General features: G+C 44.6%; 1 protein-coding gene across 7 annotated transcripts in view; it reads right to left on the bottom strand.

Moving 5' to 3' along the window:
- The window catches only part of LOC118372144 (PDZ and LIM domain protein 5-like), a 126,826-nt gene extending 107,098 nt beyond the window's left edge, over positions 1-19,728 (bottom strand). For 6 of the 7 annotated variants that reach the window (XM_052458132.1, XM_052458133.1, XM_052458134.1 and 3 more), the window contains exon 1: positions 19,624-19,725. In XM_052458132.1, coding sequence (XP_052314092.1) covers positions 19,624-19,722 — 99 coding nt within the window. In that variant the 5' untranslated portion in view covers positions 19,723-19,725. Of the gene's footprint in view, positions 1-19,623 lie in introns of all 7 variants that reach the window. The other variant, XM_052458131.1, reaches the window with a different exon arrangement.
- Between the last annotated feature and the right edge of the window lie 619 nt (positions 19,729-20,347).

Genomic DNA, 20,347 nt, shown 5'->3' with positions numbered 1-20,347 from the left:
ATCATTGTTCTTCCTCTGTCAACCATGGTTACCTGCAAAGGAAACACGTGCATTTCAGCCCTGCCACAAAAGGAAGCTTGTGCTTTGCACAAAAAGGGCTTCACAGGCAAGGATATTGCTGCCAGTAAGATTGCACCTAAATCAACCATTTATCGGATCATCAAGAACTTCAAGGAAAGCGGTTCAATTGTTGTGACGAAGGCCGCCCAAGAAAGTCCAGCAAGTACCATCTCCTAAAGTTGATTCAGCTGCGGGATCGGGGCACTACCAGTACAGAGCTTGCTCAGGAATGGCAGCAGGCAGGTGTGAGTGCATCTGCACACACAGTGAGGCAAAGACTTTTGGAGGATGGCCTGGTGTCAAGAAGGGCAGCAAAGAAGCCACTTCTCTCCTGGACAAACATCAGGGACAGACTGATATTCTGCAAACGGTACAGGGATTGGACTGCTGATGACTGGGGTAAAGTCATTATCTCTGATGAATCCCCTTTCCGATTGTTTGGGGCATCCGGAAAAAAGCTTGTCCGGAGAAGACAAGGTGAACGCTACCATCAGTCCTGTGTCATGCCAACAGTAAATCCTGAGACCATTCATGTGTGGGGTTGCTTCTCAGCCAAGGGAGTGGGCTCACTCACAATTTTGCCTAAGAACACAGCCATGGATAAAGAATGATACCAACACATCCTCCGAGAGCAATTTCTCCCAACCATCCAGGAACAGTTTGGTGACAAACAATGCCTTTTCCAGCATGATGGAGCACCTTGCCTTAATCCCATTGAGAACTTGTGGTCAATCCTCAAGAGGCAGGTGGACAAACAAAACCCCACAAATTCTGACAAACTCCAAGCATTGATTATGCAAGAATGCTCACCCGCGAAGTGGTAGGCCACACAAGCTCACAGAGCGGGAGCGGAGTGCTGAAGGGTGTAGAGCATAAAAATAATCTGCCCTCGGTAGCAACACTCACTACTGAGTTCCAAACTGCCTCTGGAAGCAATATCAGCACAATAATTGTTCGTTGGGAGCTTCATTAAATGGGTGTGCATGGTCGAGCGGCCAAACACCAGCCTAAGATAACCATGTGCAATGCCAAGTGCCGGCTGGAGTGGTGTAAAGCTCGCCGCCTTTGTATTCTGGAGCTGTGGAAACGCGTTCTCTGGAGTGATGAATCACGATTCCCCATCTGGAAGTCCGACAGACCAATCTGGTTTCGGCGGATGCCAGGAGAATGCTACACGTGCCTGCCCCAATGCGTGTCAACTGTAAAGTTTGGTGGAGGGGGAATAATGGTCTGGGCTGTTTTTCATGGTTCGGACTAGGCCCCTTAGGTCCAGTAAAGGGAAATATTAACACTACAGCATACAATGGCATTCTAGACAACTCTGTGATCCAAACTTTGTGGCAACAGTTTGGGGAAGTCCCTTTCCTGTTTCAGCATGACAATGCCCCATGCACAAAGCAAGGTACATACAGAAATGGTTTGTCGAGAACGGTGTGGAAGAACTTTACAAGCCTGCACAGAACTCTGACCTCAACCCTATCGAATAGGCCTAATAGCCCAGTATCAGTGCCCGACCTCACTAATGCTCTTGTGACTGAATGGAAGTAAGTCCCCGCAGCAATGTTCCAACATCTAGTAGAAAGCCTTCCCAGAAGAGTGGAGGCTGTTATAGGAGCAGAGGGGGAACCAACTCCATATTAATGCCCATGATTTTGGAATGAGATGTTCGACGAGCAGTTGTTAACATACTTTTGGCTATGTAGTGTACGTTGTAATTTGTCACTCAGATCTTAAAAGGAGAGTGCGAGATTTGGTCAATTAAGCCATTTTTCTACTTACCCACAGTCAGATGAACTCATGGATGCCATTTTTAGTTTGACTGGTTGCAGAGAAATAAAAACGCTATGCATCGGCTTAATTGCAAAAATCTCACACTATCCTTTTAAAAGTGCTTCTAGGCAACAATTTTGTAGCGGCAGGGCTAAGTGACTAAAGAGGAAACACTGAATCCCTCTCACTTCAACATGTCTGTCCCAACATCTGGTGAAATAGAAGAGTAAACCTTGGTATGTTGGATTAAACATTCAGAGTTTTTCCTTTGCTTTCAAGAAAGAGGGCCAACAGAAGACGATACCAAGACAGCTAAACCAATCATCATCAAGCCTTTTCTTTCCCTAATACATACCACTTTTAGAGTAAAACCTCATCTTCATCTGTGGGACAAAGGGAACGCTGTCCCCCTACCTCGTACATATTTTGAAACATGGATGTATCAACTTCACACCAGCGCTCCAAAAGAAACGGTAGAAGTTTCAAGCTGCGTATGTTGGCCCCTGTCGCTGCTCTTTGTCAAAATGACATTTCCAGTCAGTGGGCTGAGTGTGGACCAGCACATACAGACCAGGGCCCATTCCTCCTGGTCCTCATGTCTGGAGGCAGGCCTGGAAACATGACACATTGATGCCATCATGTGTCTCTGATCATGTGATGGTGGAAATATATCCCAGGAATGACCAATGAAGTGTACACTGGTCACGATGGAAAAATGACAGGGCAGTTTTTTAAATGGTCACATATACCGGATAGGTGCAGTGAAATGTGTGGTTTTACAGGGTCAGCCATAGTAAAGTGGTGCCTCTGGAGAAAATTAGGGTTAAGTGCCTTGCTCAAGGGCACATAAACAGCTTTTGACCCTGTCCACTCGGATATTCGGAGCAAAGCCATTTCGGTTACTGGCCCAATGCTCTTACCGCTAGGCTACCTGCCGCCCAAAGCTTGTGGCTTTGCTCACCGATCCTGTGGTGTTAGTTCTGACCACCAGTGACTTAATACAAGCCTTTTCATTCAGGTAATGACGCTCACATGAAATACACTGTGGAAAAGTTACCAGATAACACATAACAATAACCCACAGAATAACTAAAAATACATATTTCACAGTGGCTGAACTTGGTGGTTTTATTGCCGTTCACGGCTCTGTAACATTGGTTTTGACACTGAAACATTATGAGTGCTGTCGTGTTCCAGAGGCTTACTTTATTTTTACTGTCGGAGACAACATGTTCTAGCTTCACGATTTTAAAGAGTAAATTAGCCATTGTTTTCACTAAGAACACATGAAATATCTAGTTCTAGTGTGTAAGCCAGGTAACAAAAGAAAATGAGTTACTTCTTATCGTCTCCTAACTTTTAACTGCCAAGTCGATTGTGGTTAATGGAGTAAGGAAGGAGTCTGTTTTGTATTTATTCAGACAGTAGCATTCTTCTATGTCCACATGCAAAGATTGAAATGAAATGTTGTTTCTCTAGGAGTCTCTGGGAGATTACATACTAGAGATGCAGCATAATTCAAAAATACTTATTTTCAAATGGATGGTTGTTAAAAACCTATTGTTTCATACACACAGAATATATAAGGGTCTTTCTATAAACGCGGGTACCACTGAGGAGTTCCTACACTGGACAACTTGTTCCAGATGTTGACAAGTCATTGATAATACTTTCTTTCATGTCATTCCATGAAGATATAAGGGGGACATATATTCAATAACATTCACGTGTTTAACTCTTTCTTATGGTTGGTGTCTTGACGGATTGGTCAAAAATCTTCTGAGATAAAACATACATTTTATGTCCTTGCATTATGGAAGTATAAGTTGTCATTTTATCATATATTAAGCATTAATCAGGTAATTTAGACATTGATCTTGAACCCTGTAAGAATCCTGGATCTAGCTGTCACACCCTGATCTGTTTCACTTGACTTGTGCTTGTCTCCACCCCCCACCAGGAGTCTCTCATTTCCCCCATTATCCCCTGTGTACTTATACCTGTGTGTTCTGTTTGTCTGTCCAGTTTGTCTTGTCAAGTCTTACCAGCGTGTGTTCCTGGTTTCCAGTAGCTTTAATTTCTGTTTTCTAGTCTTCCTGGTTCTGACCATTCTTCCTGTCCTGACTCTGCCTGCCGTTCTGTCCCTGATTGACACTGCCTTGGATTACTGACCTCTGCCTACCTTTGACCTGACATTTGCCTGCCCCCTGTTTTGTAATATCTAACTAGTCTGCCTCCTGTGTCTGCATCTGTGTCTTATCCTGAGTCGTGTTACTAGCTGCGAGACAGTGTTTTGTATAGATCTCAGAAATGCAGTGTAACTATGTAACATTTTGTATCTCCTTATGTGGAGTGAAAACTGTTTTCATGGGCACACAAATCCCAAAATAATCTAAGTGATTTCAAAATCAAATGCACTAACTGAAAGAATCACCTTCCCTTGACAATTAAAACCTAAGTTGATACTGTCATTAAAGTGGTTCTAAAATAATGATGTATAATACTGGATGAGCATTTGGTGTCGAGCTGTTTAATTGCACCGTGGTATTTTCATCACTTGATCCAGGAAGGAATTTTCCTTGCTGGAAAAAAGTTGTTCACGAGGAATGTCCAGAATGTTTTGGTGTTTCATTTGTTATGCCGGTGAAGACAGTTGGACCTGGATCCACGTTAGATCTAATATCCCCAGCGAATACTGATGTTTATCATCTGTTGTTGTCGGCTTGATTTACAGGTCTTGTTAGATGAACAGAGAAAACATCAAGGTAATGAGTTGATGTTTTCATTTGTTTTTGTGCCTCTGATTATACACTGAGTCTACACCCACCGCTATTCCTATTCATTATTCTGGATATCATGACAACACATTACGTAGCCTAGTGGGCTTATTGACGACATGATCTGATAATGAAATAACATGACAAATACATTTTGTTTTCCATGTTACACCTGCAATTCTAAACAATATAAGGGGCTTGAAGTAGCCTACTTGAACTTGAATTTGGTGCTCAGAAATTCAAGTACTGGAACAGGCCTACCTTTCTTCAATTAGGTGCTTGGAAATTCCTTGTAATTATTGTAGCTGATTTATAAGGTCTCATGCTCCCTTATAAGTATTAGTGATTTCTTTCTTATCAGATTTTGTGAGAGATGTGGCCACTTTCGTTTCTTGCTGCTTCAATTGAAGGTTGTTGCTCTACTCTGTTGCAGTAAAACCACATGCGGTTATTATGAGTACAACAACATCTAATGTTGGCTTCAACTTTGCTTTCCATACAAATCATTCAATTACAAAAATAACCAGGATTTTGGTTGCTGTTTTTGGTGAGATTCAAATGGTGATGGTGAGATTAACGCTACCGCTATTCATGGACATAGGCTTTATTATTGTGTGTGCCTGTGTCGGCCATATAGGATACAGAAAAATCGGCATGCATGCTGGCAATGTCCACATTACTCTCACATATTTTAGAATTTAAAAATAATGTGAATATCAATGCATTCTCAAGGCCAAATATATATATATTTTACCTTTATTTTACTAGGCAAGTCAGTTAAGAACAAATTCTTATTTTCAATGACAGCCTAGGAACAGTGGGTTAACTGCCTGTTCAGGGGTAGAGTGACAGATTTGTAACTTGTCCGCTCAGGGATTTGAACTTGCAACCTTTCGGTTACTAGTCCAACGCTCTAACCACTAGGCTACCCTGCCGCCCCATTAGGCCCTATATGTACAATTATATAAATTATACAATTGTATAACATTGAGGTCCTTGAAAATGACAATGAAGTGTTTGAAAAAGTCCCTGAAAGTTATTGAATTTGACTTGCCAACGTCTGTATGAATCCTGCTTTAAGGATGTATATTCCTAGACCTATGTTGTTGTATAGCTGGAGTTATGGGCCAATTTGCATATTTTCACGTTCATTCCTTTAAGTACACGTGGAACTACATTTTTGTTTCAAAACATTTTGAAATGTTGATCCCAATGTCACACATCGGACCCATTTTTTATAGAAAAATATATTTCAGAGGTGTGATATCATATGCCAATCTACGCCCCCATTAAACTTTCAGCCAGACCATTACTGTCAGGGCCCACCCCTGCTACTCTCACTTTTTCTTTCACACTGAGCCAGAGTAGTGTCTGTCTGTCTGTCAGTCTGTCTGTCTGTCTGTCTGTCTGTCTGTCTGTCTGTCTGTCTGTCTGTCAGTCTGTCTGTCACATCCACCTCCAGAGTAGTGTCTGTCTGTCTGTCTGATCCACCTCCAGAGTAGTGTCTGTCTGTCTGTCTGTCTGTCTGTCTGTCTGTCTGTCTGTCTGTCTGTCTGTCTGTCTGTCTGTCTGTCTGTCTGTCTGTCTGTCTGTCTGTCTGTCCATCACATCCACCTCCAGGTTTCTCCCTCTATTGCCCTAACCATCCCTCCCTCTCTTTCTAATGCTGAGAGTCTGTCCATCACATCCACCTCTAGAGTCGTGTCAGTCTCTCTGTTACATCCACCTCCAGAGTAGTGTCTGTCTGTCTGTCTGTCTGTCTGTCTGTCTGTCCGTCACATCCACATCTAGAGTCGTGTCAGTCTCTCTGTCACATCCACCTCCAGAGTCTGGTCTGTCTGTCTGTCTGTCTGTCTGTCTGTCTGTCTGTCTGTCTGTCTGTCTGTCTGTCTGTCTGTCTGTCTGTCCGTCATCCACCTCCAGAGTAGTGTCAGTCTGTCTGTCACATCCACCTCCAGAGTAGTGTCTGTCTGTCTGTCTGTCTGTCTGTCAATCACATCCACCTCCAGAGTAGTGTCAGTCTGTCTGTCACATCCACCTCCAGAGTAGTGTCTGTCTGTCTGTCTGTCTGTCCATCACAGGTCCACCTCCCTCTCTTTCTAGGTTTCTGTCCATCACATCCACCTCTTTCCCTCCCCATCCCTCCCTCTCTTTCTAATGCTGAGAGTCTGTCCATCACATCCACCTCCAGGTTTCTCCCTCTATTGCCCTAACCATCCCTCCCTCTCTTTCTAATGCTGAGAGATTGCAATAACAATCCCTCTCACTAATTCTCTCTCTCTCTCTTCCACTGATAGGAAGATCCATTATCTCCCAGGTGGTGGGTCACTGACCTGAGTGACTGACCATGTCCTTCAACATGTCCCTGGACTTGCCTGGACGATACAGGGCACAGGGTAGGGAGACCTGGTCCAGGGCACTGAGCTACTTCACATGAAGCACCGCAACCACCCGCCGGACCACTTAAAATGACTAGGGCCAGCTGAGCAGCTAGCTAGTACTCAGTGTGTCATGGACATTCTGTTAGACACGTCACAACGCTGTGTGCCTCCTGCAGGCTAAACTGGGCAACATGATCAGGGGTCCACACAGGCCCTAAGAACAGCCCTCAGTAAACGTTTATAAGCCTATAAATACCCCAGGAGAGAAGGAGAGCAGACTCTCTCAGGTCCTGCTTAGGGCCCATCAAGGACACCTCTCAGACAGTCGGCCTCTCAATTGGACAGGCCATCTGCGATTTGGGACCGAGACTGACCGCCCTGCTGCCTTTTAAAGACTTCAGGCAGTTCATAGCATCTAAGTAAAGATAGTCTGTATCTAGTGCCCATTAAAAAAGAGTCAGAAAACAATGTCATTCTGAAAAGGAAGAAGCATGACCTACGGTGTGTACTTGTAGTGTAGATATACACTACAGTAGAGGTCTTCACAGATCCACCTGTATCCGAAATCTCGAGAACCGATTGTTGTTGGCCAATCATAAGTCATCAAAGCGGCAATAGGCTACAGTCATAGAGCCTCCGTGTGAGGCAAAAGTTAGGAGATATCTAATCAATTGAAGATGAAATTGAAATTACAAGTTAAAAGAGAAGGATAGGCTACAACGACCAAGAGCCAACAGGTAGGCTGCTACTTTATATTCTGAATGGAGTTGGTGTTGTTTGTAACTGTGTAGGTCGAGAGAGCACATGCAGCCTCAATTAGCCTAGCGAGCTAGCTAGCTTAACTAGCATCTCTTGACTTGATGCAGTCAAGACAGGTACCACATAATCATATTGGATGATAAATAACCTTGCTATAGCAGCTATTAGTCTACTATAGTGCAAGTCGGCTTGGTTGGTTGCTGTCTCTCGTCTCTCCCACCTTTTCCCGTGTCACTCGTTCACACTCACAGAAGCCGTCTCTCCCTCCTCTGGGTACTTCAATACAGAACCTAGGCTCACGGTCTCACCCCTTTCCAAAGACTTACACAGTAATTATGATAACTTCCAGAGGACATCCTCCAACCTCATTAAGCCCGGGTCCATGGGTCTGAACCCCGCCCTGTGCAACTGGGTCCTGGACTTCCTGATGGGCTGCCCCCAGGTGGTGAAGGTAGGAAACAACATCTCCACTTCGCTAATCCCCAACACAGGGTCCCCACAAGGGTGCGTGCTCAGCACCCTCCTGTACTCCCTGTTCACACATGACTGCATGGCCACGCACGCCTCCAACTCAATCATCAAGTTTGCAGACGACACAAACATAGTAGGCCTTATTACCAACAATGACGAGACAGCCTACAGGCAGAAGGTGAGGGCCCTGGCGGTATGGTGCCAGGAAAATAACCTCTCCCTCAACGTCAACAAAACAAAGGCGCTGATCGTGGACTTCAGAAAATAGCATAGGGAGCACGACCCTATCCACATCGACAGGACATATTCCACAATAACGTCTGCTAAATATGTGTATGTGACTAATACAATTTGATTTGATTTGAACCTATCCAAGCTCTTCTTAGGGCTAGGCGCCCCGTCAGCGGGACACCCGTCTCCAATTTCCGGTGAAATTGGAGGGCGCGCAATTCAAATAAATAATCGTAAAAATGATGGATATTAAACATCAAGGTACATACAAGTGTCTTATCGGTTAACCTCTTGCTCCTACCTGACACGCAGGCGTCCCATCTAGACATCTGGAAATGCAAATGCTAATAGTACTAGTTAAAACTCAAACGTTCATTAAAATACACATGCAGGGTATTGAATTAAAGCTACACTCGTTGTGAATCCAGGCAACAAGTCAGATTTTTAAAATGCTTTTCGGTGAAAGCATGAGAAGCTATTATCTGATAGCATGTAACACCCCAAAAGACCCGCAGGGGACGTAAACAAAATAATTAGCATAGTCGTCGCTACACAAACCGCACAAATAAAATATAAAACATTCATTACCTTTGACCATCTTCTTTGTTGGCACTCCTAGATGTCCCATAATCACTATTGGGTCTTTTTTTTTTCGATTAAATCGGTCCATATATAGCCTAGATATCGATCTATGAAGACTGTGTGATAAACAAAAAAAATAGCGTCTTATAACGTAACGTCATTTTTTTAAATTAAAAAAGTCGACGATAAACTTTCACAAAACACTTCGAAATACTTTTGTAATGCAACTTTAGGTATTAGTACACGTTAATAAGCAATCAAATTGATCACGAGGCGATGTATATTCTTTAGCTGTCCGTCTGGAAATAATGTCCAGGTAAATCTCAACCAAAATATCCGGTCGGAGACCTGAAGAAATGGCTTGTCTCTTCTTCGTTTGACCAAGAAACAAAGCCTAGGCAAATGACAAGACTGTTGACATCGTGTGGAAGCTGTAGGTATTGCAACCTCAGCCCCATTTATTGTGGTTCGCCTTTATCAATGGGTTGAAGTGGCGGATGGATATATATTTCCATTTTCAGTGATCAGATTTTCCTGCGCTTTTTGATGAAACGCACGTTCTGTTATAGTCACAGCCGTGATTTAACCAGTTTTATAAACGTCTGAGTTTTTTCTATCCACACATACTAATCATATGCATATACTATATTCCTGGCATGAGCAGTAGGGCGCTGAAATGTTGCGCGATTTTTAACAGAATGTTCGAAAAAGTAGGGGGTAGGAGTAACAGGCTTAAATTGTTGTTAATCTAACGGCATTGTCCGATTTACAATAGGCTTTACAGCGAAAGCATGCCATGCGATTGTTTGAGGATGGCACCCCACATCAACATATTTTTCAATCAGCACAGGCTTCATAAAATCACAAATAGCGATTAAATAATCACTTACTTTTTGAAAATCTTCCTCTGATTTGCAATCCACTGTGAAGGCCTCTACATTACAGTACAAATGCGGGAAAAGGGAAAATACATGTGCTTTGCATGTGTTTCTGTATCATTGTGTGTGTGGGTTGGGGCAGAGGCAGGGCAGGGTTATGTTGTTGAGTACGCCCTGGGTGGGTATAGAGTCATGTTTTCCCTCCCTGTCCTCATGTTATCTCTTGACATGTGCCGTGGGCATATGGAGAGATCAGACCAGTACAGACTGTTTCCACTGGGCCTATTGAAGCTGACTCCCTTAAAAGGACCCCAGCCAGCTGAACACAGCTACAGGGCGAGTGGCTGTGGATGTGTGTTCGTGTGGTTAGAACATGGGTGAAAACAAAGCCTTTTACAGACACAGAGTGATACTGTGGGTATCTCTGTCTGGGCGGCCAGGCCACCACCACCACCACCCAGTGATTATAGTCTCTTTAATTCTCTACAATGGCTCTGTTTATCCCCACTGCATGTATTCCATGAGCAAAAATTCCTCCAGATGTGAACATCCCGAGTGGCACAGTGGTCTAAGGCCCTGCATCTCAGTGCTAGGTGTGTCACTACAGACCCTGGTTCGATCCTGCGCTGTATCACAACCGGCTGTGATCGGGAGCACAATAGGGTGGCGCAAAATTGGCCCAGCGTCGTCTGAATTAGGGGAGGGTTTGGCCGGGGTAAGCCTTCATTTTAAAATAAGAATCTGTTCTTAACTGACTTGCCTAGTTTAATAAAGATAAAATAAAACATTCAGTAGAGTACTGTATTACTCACAAAACAAACGCTTCTCTCTCACAATGTGCTTCTCAGAGGGAGTAAATCATATGTACTGTATTTCAAAACCTTTATGGACTTGGCATACCCTTTAAGAAGTCTAGAGCAATATCACAATTGAGAAATGAATGCCCATTAGACCCAGCCAGACATTCACTACGGGCATATAACTTCATTTTATGTACATTTATGGAATTGTCTGTGAAGTGGATAATCATATTGCTCAGTTCATACTTAGGCAGACTTTGGTTTTCACAAAGAAGCATTCTGAGAGAGTTGGACAATGCCCAAAGTTAGACAAACCCAATGCTGCCAAACCACTAAACTCAAAGCTGACATTTTGGATTTGCAGACACATTCTCAGAGGATTTCTTCCCACCTGATTTATTCCTATGTCTGCTGAAGTAGATATTTAAAGCTCTCAAGCACTGAAGATTCCATAAACAATGTATTTTGTGGCTCAGATATAATCCCTTTACTAATCTGTGTGTCTTACTGTAATTACAGGGATATTGTGGGGGCTTGTTATTTATCCTTATAGACCTAATTCAACTGTCTGAAAACAGAATATTGCATTTCAAAAGTTATGTTCATATTTAGTTGTGGCAGTTACATGTCCAGATATGTCAGCAACATTAAACTTAATGAACCGATACAAGCATGAATACGACCACATTTATCTTCATAGTTCATATCTTTTGTTTTAGGATTCCTTCCAAGGAAACTCTCCAGAGCAATCTCCAAAACCAACATGGAGCTACAGCCAAAGCAAACTGTCTCAAACATCCACATGGGTAACACGTCTGAGGGGCATAGTACTGAGCAAATACTGGCTAAAATACTGTACAAGACATCATAATACTGCTGTGCTATTGACAAAGGATAAATGGATAATTGTGGGTCATACACTGCAGAGCTGCATAGTCACTATCAATTCACAATCAGTGTTGGAGAGAATCTCCTCTTTCTCACAGCAACAACACAAACAGCATTATGGAGAGAATCCCAAACAGTGTATAACTACGGTGATGCAGCAGAGCAGCAGTTCACAACCATTCATCACTAGCAGTAGCAGAGTCCTTCTTCACACAGCAGGCCTGGCAGCACTCCTGCTTCTCTCCTATCCCAGCCCAGACCCAGACAAGACCCAGGCCAGAGACCCATGACCCAGACAAAATATTAAAGAACTGCAGGAGTTTCTGTCCTGGCCTCCGTAGACAGACAGGTTCATCTAGTGCTCTGGGACTGGGAGGAACGCCCAACTGAGTACAAACCCAGAGCCAGAGACATGTGGACTGGAGACCCAGTGTAAAGAGTCATCAGACTGAAGAGCAAAGCCTACACTTTTGTAGTCTTTGTAGTCTTCACAGAGTTTCTGGACATTTCTGGGGATAGTTAATACTGTGATTGTTATTTAGATATGTCAGATAAAATGGCATGAGAAGCACAAAGATAGAGTCAGAGGCTGATTGGCAGAGGCCATGAGCAGTCAAAGGGGACTTTGTGGTAAAAGCTGCCAAAGGAAAGGTTGTGTGGTTGAAAGCAGCAGTAAGTGTCATACTGAATATATAGCACAGGCCCTTTAATCACCATGGAGCCAGATGGCAAAGTGAGCACAGGCCCTTTAATCACCATGGAACCAGATGTCATAGTGAGCACAGGCCCTTTAATCACCATGGAACCAGATGGCAAAGTGAGCACAGGCCCTTTAATCACCATGGAACCAGATGTCATAGTGAGCACAGGCCCTTTAATCACCATGGAACCAGATGTCATAGTGAGCACAGGCCCTTTAATCACCATAGATCCAGATGGCAAAGTGAGCACAGGCCCTTTAATCACCATGGAACCAGATGGCATAGTGAGCACAGGCCCTTTAATCACCATAGATCCAGATGTCATAGTGAGCACAGGCCCTTTAATCACCATAGATCCAGATGTCATAGTGAGCACAGGCCCTTTAATCACCATAGATCCAGATGTCATAGTGACCATGGCCCTTTAATCACCATAGATCCAGATGTCATAGTGAGCACGGCCCTTTAATCACCATGGAGCCAAATGGCAAAGTGAGCACAGGCCCTTTAATCACCATGGAGCCAGATGGCAAAGTAAGCACGGCCCTTTAATCACCATAGATCCAGATGTCATAGTGAGCACAGCCATTTAATCACCATAGATCCAGATGTCATAGTGACCATGGCCCTTTTATCACCATAGATCCAGATGTCATAGTGAGCACGGCCCTTTAATCACCATGGAGCCAAATGGCAAAGTGAGCACAGGCCCTTTAATCACCATGGAGCCAGATGGCAAAGTGAGCACAGGCCCTTTAATCACCATGGAACCAGATGTCATAGTGAGCACGGCCCTTTAATCACCATAGATCCAGATGTCATAGTGAGCACGGCCCTTTAATCACCATAGATCCAGATGTCATAGTGAGCACGGCCCTTTAATCACCATAGATCCAGATGTCATAGTGACCATGGCCCTTTAATCACCATAGATCCAGATGTCATAGTGAGCACGGCCCTTTAATCACCATAGATCCAAATGTCATAGTGAGCATGGCCCTTTAATCACCATAGATCCAGATGTCATAGTGAGCATGGCCCTTTAATCACCATGGAACCAGATGTCATAGTGAGCACGGCCCTTTAATCACCATAGATCCAGATGTCATAGTGAGCACAGGCCCTTTAATCACCATGGAACCAGATGTCATAGTGAGCACGGCCCTTTAATCACCATAGATCCAGATGTCATAGTGAGCACAGGCCCTTTAATCACCATAGATCCAGATGGCAAAGTGAGCACAGGCCCTTTAATCACCATGGAACCAGATGGCATAGTGAGCACAGGCCCTTTAATCACTATAGATCCAGATGTCATAGTGAGCACAGGCCCTTTAATCACCATAGATCCAGATGTCATAGTGAGCACAGCCCTTTAATCACCATAGATCCAGATGTCATAGTGAGCACAGCCCTTTAATCACCATAGATCCAGATGTCATAGTGAGCACGGCCCTTTAATCACCATAGATCCAAATGTCATAGTGAGCACGGCCCTTTAATCACCATAGATCCAGATGTCATAGTGACCATGGCCCTTTAATCACCATAGATCCAGATGTCATAGTGAGCACGGCCCTTTAATCACCATAGATCCAAATGTCATAGTGAGCATGGCCCTTTAATCACCATAGATCCAGATGTCATAGTGAGCATAGGCCCTTTAATCACCATGGAACCAGATGTCATAGTGAGCACAGGCCCTTTAATCACCATGGAGCCAGATGGCATAGTGAGCACAGGCCCTTTAATCACCATGGAGCCAGATGGCAAAGTGAGCACAGGCCCTTTAATCACCATGGAGCCAGATGGCATAGTGAGCATGGCCCTTTAATCACCATGGATCCAGAAGACATAGTGAGCATGGCCCTTTAATCACCATGGAACCAGATGTCATAGTGAGCACAGGACCTTTAATCACCATGGAGCCAGATGGCAAAGTGAGCACGGCCCTTTAATCACCATAGATCCAGATGTCATAGTGAGCACGGCCCTTTAATCACCATAGATCCAGATGTCATAGTGAGCACGGCCCTTTAATCACCATAGATACAGATGTCATAGTGACCATGGCCCTTTAATCACCATAGATCCAAATGTCATAGTGAGCATAGCCCCTTTAATCACCATAGATCCAGATGTCATAGTGACCGTGGCCCTTTAATCACCATAGATCCAGATGTCATAGTGAGCACAGCCCTTTAATCACCATAGATCCAGATGTCATAGTGAGCACGGCCCTTTAATCACCATAGATCCAAATGTCATAGTGAGCACGGCCCTTTAATCACCATAGATCCAAATGTCATAGTGAGCATGGCCCTTTAATCACCATGGAACCAGATGTCATAGTGAGCACAGGCCCTTTAATCACCATGGAGCCAGATGGCAAAGTGAGCACAGGCCCTTTAATCACCATGGAGCCAGATGGCAAAGTAAGCACGGCCCTTTAATCACCATGGAACCAGATGTCATAGTGAGCACGGCCCTTTAATCACCATAGATCCAGATGTCATAGTGAGCACAGGCCCTTTAATCACCATGGAGCCAGATGGCAAAGTGAGCACAGGCCCTTTAATCACCATCATGGAGCCAGATGTCATAGTGAGCATGGCCCTTTAATCACCATGGAACCAGATGGCAAAGTGAGCACAGGCCCTTTAATCACCATAGATCCAGATGTCATAGTGAGCACAGGCCCTTTAATCACCATGGAGCCAGATGGCATAGTGAGCACAGGCCCTTTAATCACCATGGAGCCAGATGGCATAGTGAGCATGGCCCTTTAATCACCATGGATCCAGAAGACATAGTGAGCATGGCCCTTAATCACCATGGATCCAGAAGACATAGTGAGCACAGCCCTTTAATCACCATAGATCCAGATGTCATAGTGAGCACGGCCCTTTAATCACCATAGATCCAGATGTCATAGTGAGCACGGCCCTTTAATCACCATAGATCCAGATGTCATAGTGAGCACGGCCCTTTAATCACCATAGATCCAAATGTCATAGTGAGCACGGCCCTTTAATCACCATAGATCCAGATGTCATAGTGAGCACGGCCCTTTAATCACCATAGATCCAGATGTCATAGTGACCATGGCCCTTTAATCACCATAGATCCAGATGTCATAGTGAGCACAGCCCTTTAATCACCATAGATCCAGATGTCATAGTGAGCACGGCCCTTTAATCACCATAGATCCAAATGTCATAGTGAGCATGGCCCTTTAATCACCATAGATCCAGATGTCATAGTGAGCATGGCCCTTTAATCACCATGGAACCAGATGTCATAGTGAGCACGGCCCTTTAATCACCATAGATCCAGATGTCATAGTGAGCACGGCCCTTTAATCACCATAGATCCAGATGTCATAGTGAGCACAGGCCCTTTAATCACCATAGATCCAGATGTCATAGTGAGCACGGCCCTTTAATCACCCTAGATCCAGATGTCATAGTGAGCACAGGCCCTTTAATCACCATAGATCCAAATGTCATAGTGAGCACGGCCCTTTAATCACCCTAGATCCAGATGTCATAGTGAGCACAGGCCCTTTAATCACCATAGATCCAAATGTCATAGTGAGCACGGCCCTTTAATCACCCTAGATCCAGATGTCATAGTGACCATGGCCCTTTAATCACCATAGATCCAGATGTCATAGTGAGCACAGCCCTTTAATCACCATAGATCCAGATGTCATAGTGAGCACGGCCCTTTAATCACCATAGATCCAAATGTCATAGTGAGCACGGCCCTTTAATCACCATAGATCCAGATGTCATAGTGAGCACAGCCCTTTAATCACCATAGATCCAGATGTCATAGTGAGCACGGCCCTTTAATCACCATGGTTCCAAATGTCATAGTGAGCACGGCCCTTTAATCACCATAGATCCAGATGTCATAGTGAGCACAGGCCCTTTAATCACCATGGAACCAGATGTCATAGTGAGCACAGGCCCTTTAATCACCATAGATCCAGATGGCAAAGTGAGCACGGCCCTTTAATCACCATAGATCCAGATGTCATAGTGAGCACGGCCCTTTAATCACCATAGATCCAGATGTCATAGTGAGCACGGCCCTTTAATCACCATAGATCCAGATGTCATAGTGAGCATGGCCCTTTAATCACCCTAGATCCAGATGTCATAGTGAGCACAGGCCCTTTAATCACCATAGAGCCAGATGTCATAGTGAGCACGGCCCTTTAATCACCATAGATCCAGATGTCATAGTGAGCACAGGCCCTTTAATCACCATAGATCCAAATGTCATAGTGAGCACGGCCCTTTAATCACCATAGATCCAAATGTCATAGTGAGCACGGCCCTTTAATCACCATAGATCCAGATGTCATAGTGAGCACGGCCCTTTAATCACCATAGATCCAGATGTCATAGTGAGCATGGCCCTTTAATCACCATAGATCCAGATGTCATAGTGAGCACGGCCCTTTAATCACCATAGATCCAAATGTCATAGTGAGCACGGCCCTTTAATCACCATAGATCCAGATGTCATAGTGACCATGGCCCTTTAATCACCATAGATCCAGATGTCATAGTGAGCACAGCCCTTTAATCACCATAGATCCAGATGTCATAGTGAGCACGGCCCTTTAATCACCATAGATCCAAATGTCATAGTGAGCACGGCCCTTTAATCACCATAGATCCAGATGTCATAGTGAGCACGGCCCTTTAATCACCATAGATCCAGATGTCATAGTGAGCACAGCCCTTTAATCACCATAGATCCAGATGTCATAGTGAGCACGGCCCTTTAATCACCATAGATCCAAATGTCATAGTGAGCACGGCCCTTTAATCACCATAGATCCAGATGTCATAGTGAGCACGGCCCTTTAATCACCATAGATCCAGATGTCATAGTGAGCACAGCCCTTTAATCACCATAGATCCAGATGTCATAGTGAGCACGTCCCTTTAATCACCATGGTTCCAAATGTCATAGTGAGCATGGCCCTTTAATCACCATAGATCCAGATGTCATAGTGAGCACGGCCCTTTAATCACCATGGAGCCAGATGTCATAGTGAGCACAGGCCCTTTAATCACCATGGAACCAGATGTCATAGTGAGCACGGCCCTTTAATCACCATAGATCCAGATGTCATAGTGAGCACAGGCCCTTTAATCACCATGGAGCCAGATGGCAAAGTGAGCACAGGCCCTTTAATCACCATGGAGCCAGATGTCATAGTGAGCACAGGCCCTTTAATCACCATGGAGCCAGATGGCAAAGTGAGCACGGCCCTTTAATCACCATAGATCCAGATGTCATAGTGAGCACAGCCCTTTAATCACCATAGATCCAAATGTCATAGTGAGCACGGCCCTTTAATCACCATAGATCCAGATGTCATAGTGACCATGGCCCTTTAATCACCATAGATCCAGATGTCATAGTGAGCACAGCCCTTTAATCACCATAGATCCAGATGTCATAGTGAGCACGGCCCTTTAATCACCATAGATCCAGATGTCATAGTGAGCACGGCCCTTTAATCACCATAAATCCAGATGTCATAGTGACCATGGCCCTTTAATCACCATAGATCCAGATGTCATAGTGAGCACGGCCCTTTAATCACCATAGATCCAGATGTCATAGTGAGCACGGCCCTTTAATCACCATAGATCCAAATGTCATAGTGAGCATGGCCCTTTAATCACCATAGATCCAGATGTCATAGTGAGCATGGCCCTTTAATCACCATGGAACCAGATGTCATAGTGAGCACAGGCCCTTTAATCACCATGGAGCCAGATGGCAAAGTGAGCACAGGCCCTTTAATCACCATGGAGCCAGATGGCAAAGTAAGCACGGCCCTTTAATCACCATGGAACCAGATGTCATAGTGAGCACGGCCCTTTAATCACCATAGATCCAGATGTCATAGTGAGCACAGGCCCTTTAATCACCATGGAGCCAGATGGCAAAGTGAGCACAGGCCCTTTAATCACCATGGAGCCAGATGGCATAGTGAGCACAGGCCCTTTAATCACCATGGAGCCAGATGGCAAAGTGAGCACAGGCCCTTTAATCACCATGGAGCCAGATGGCATAGTGAGCACAGGCCCTTTAATCACCATGGAGCCAGATGGCAAAGTGAGCACAGGCCCTTTAATCACCATGGAGCCAGATGGCATAGTGAGCATGGCCCTTTAATCACCATGGATCCAGAAGACATAGTGAGCATGGCCCTTTAATCACCATGGATCCAGAAGACATAGTGAGCACAGCCCTTTAATCACCATAGATCCAGATGTCATAGTGAGCACGGCCCTTTAATCACCATAGATCCAGATGTCATAGTGAGCACGGCCCTTTAATCACCATAGATCCAGATGTCATAGTGAGCACGGCCCTTTAATCACCATAGATCCAGATGTCATAGTGAGCACGGCCCTTTAATCACCATAGATCCAGATGTCATAGTGACCATGGCCCTTTAATCACCATAGATCCAGATGTCATAGTGAGCACAGCCCTTTAATCACCATAGATCCAGATGTCATAGTGAGCACGGCCCTATAATCACCATAGATCCAAATGTCATAGTGAGCATGGCCCTTTAATCACCATAGATCCAGATGTCATAGTGAGCATGGCCCTTTAATCACCATGGAACCAGATGTCATAGTGAGCACGGCACTTTAATCACCCTAGATCCAGATGTCATAGTGAGCACAGGCCCTTTAATCACCATAGATCCAGATGTCATAGTGAGCACGGCCCTTTAATCACCATAGATCCAGATGTCATAGTGAGCACGGCCCTTTAATCACCCTAGATCCAGATGTCATAGTGAGCACAGGCCCTTTAATCACCATAGATCCAAATGTCATAGTGAGCACGGCCCTTTAATCACCCTAGATCCAGATGTCATAGTGAGCACAGGCCCTTTAATCACCATAGATCCAAATGTCATAGTGAGCACGGCCCTTTAATCACCATAGATCCAGATGTCATAGTGACCATGGCCCTTTAATCACCATAGAGCCAGATGGCATAATGAGCATGGCCCTTTAATTACTATAGAGAACATGTGTGTGTGTGTGTGTGTGTGTGTGTGTGTGTGTGTGTGTGTGTGTGTGTGTGTGTGTGTGTGTGTGTGTGTGTGTGTGTGTGTGTGTGTGTGTGTGTGTGTGTGTGTGTGTGTGTGTGTGTGTGTGTGTGTGTGTGTGTGTGTGTGTGTGTGTGTACGAAAGAGAATCAGAGAGAACAGCAGAAAGAGTGAGAGAGAAATGGTGAGACAGAAAGAGCGAGAGAGAGAGACTCACCCGTGAGATAGTGAGGGGCAGACAGAAGTCCTTTCCTCCCTGCAGTCTGAAGCCCCAGGGGGCGGGGCCACCCAGGGAGACGCTGTAGTTGCTGTTCATGATTCTCCTAGAGAAACAAAAACATATTGAGGCAAAACATTAATAAGCTGGACCTTTATAGGTTATAAAGAAGAAGACAAGGCACTCCAAAACTCCCATCTACAATTTTCTAATATTGAATAAGAAACATAAAACATCAGCAAAAACACACTAGTACCAGCTGTTCTCAGTGGGTCACTGAAGAGTAGGGCTGTGACAATACTTGCAACAATACCAGTGTTTCCATTGAAACATTTAAAACACGAAGAAGACCGAAGCAAAACAAAGCAAAATTCTTTGGTCCTTTACAAACCTGCTGTATGTACATTATTGTGTGCTATAGTTTTGGAAAATAAATAAATGTGACGTTTGTTTCCAACATTAGGGTTGTTTTCCTAAAGATGTTAAATCCGCTTTGTGTTTTGTTTCCTTTCTAATGAGTATAGTGATACTGGTATCATCCCGGCCCTACTGACACGGAGAACTACAAAGCCTAAACCACAGTCCACAGCCGCTGAGATGTGATAGTCCAGCATCCTGTTGTGACGTAGCGACACGGCTCTGAGACCACCATCCACAGGGAAGCACAGCCCTCTGCTCACCTCCCCACAATTCTCAAGCAGCGCGGCTCCGGGACACGTCCTCT

Source organism: Oncorhynchus keta, chromosome 12 (assembly GCF_023373465.1).
Source record: "Oncorhynchus keta strain PuntledgeMale-10-30-2019 chromosome 12, Oket_V2, whole genome shotgun sequence".
Taxonomy (NCBI): Eukaryota; Metazoa; Chordata; class Actinopteri; order Salmoniformes; family Salmonidae; genus Oncorhynchus; species Oncorhynchus keta.
The sequence above is the reverse complement of the archived record's forward strand: the minus strand, read 5'-3'. Positions and strand labels throughout refer to the sequence as shown.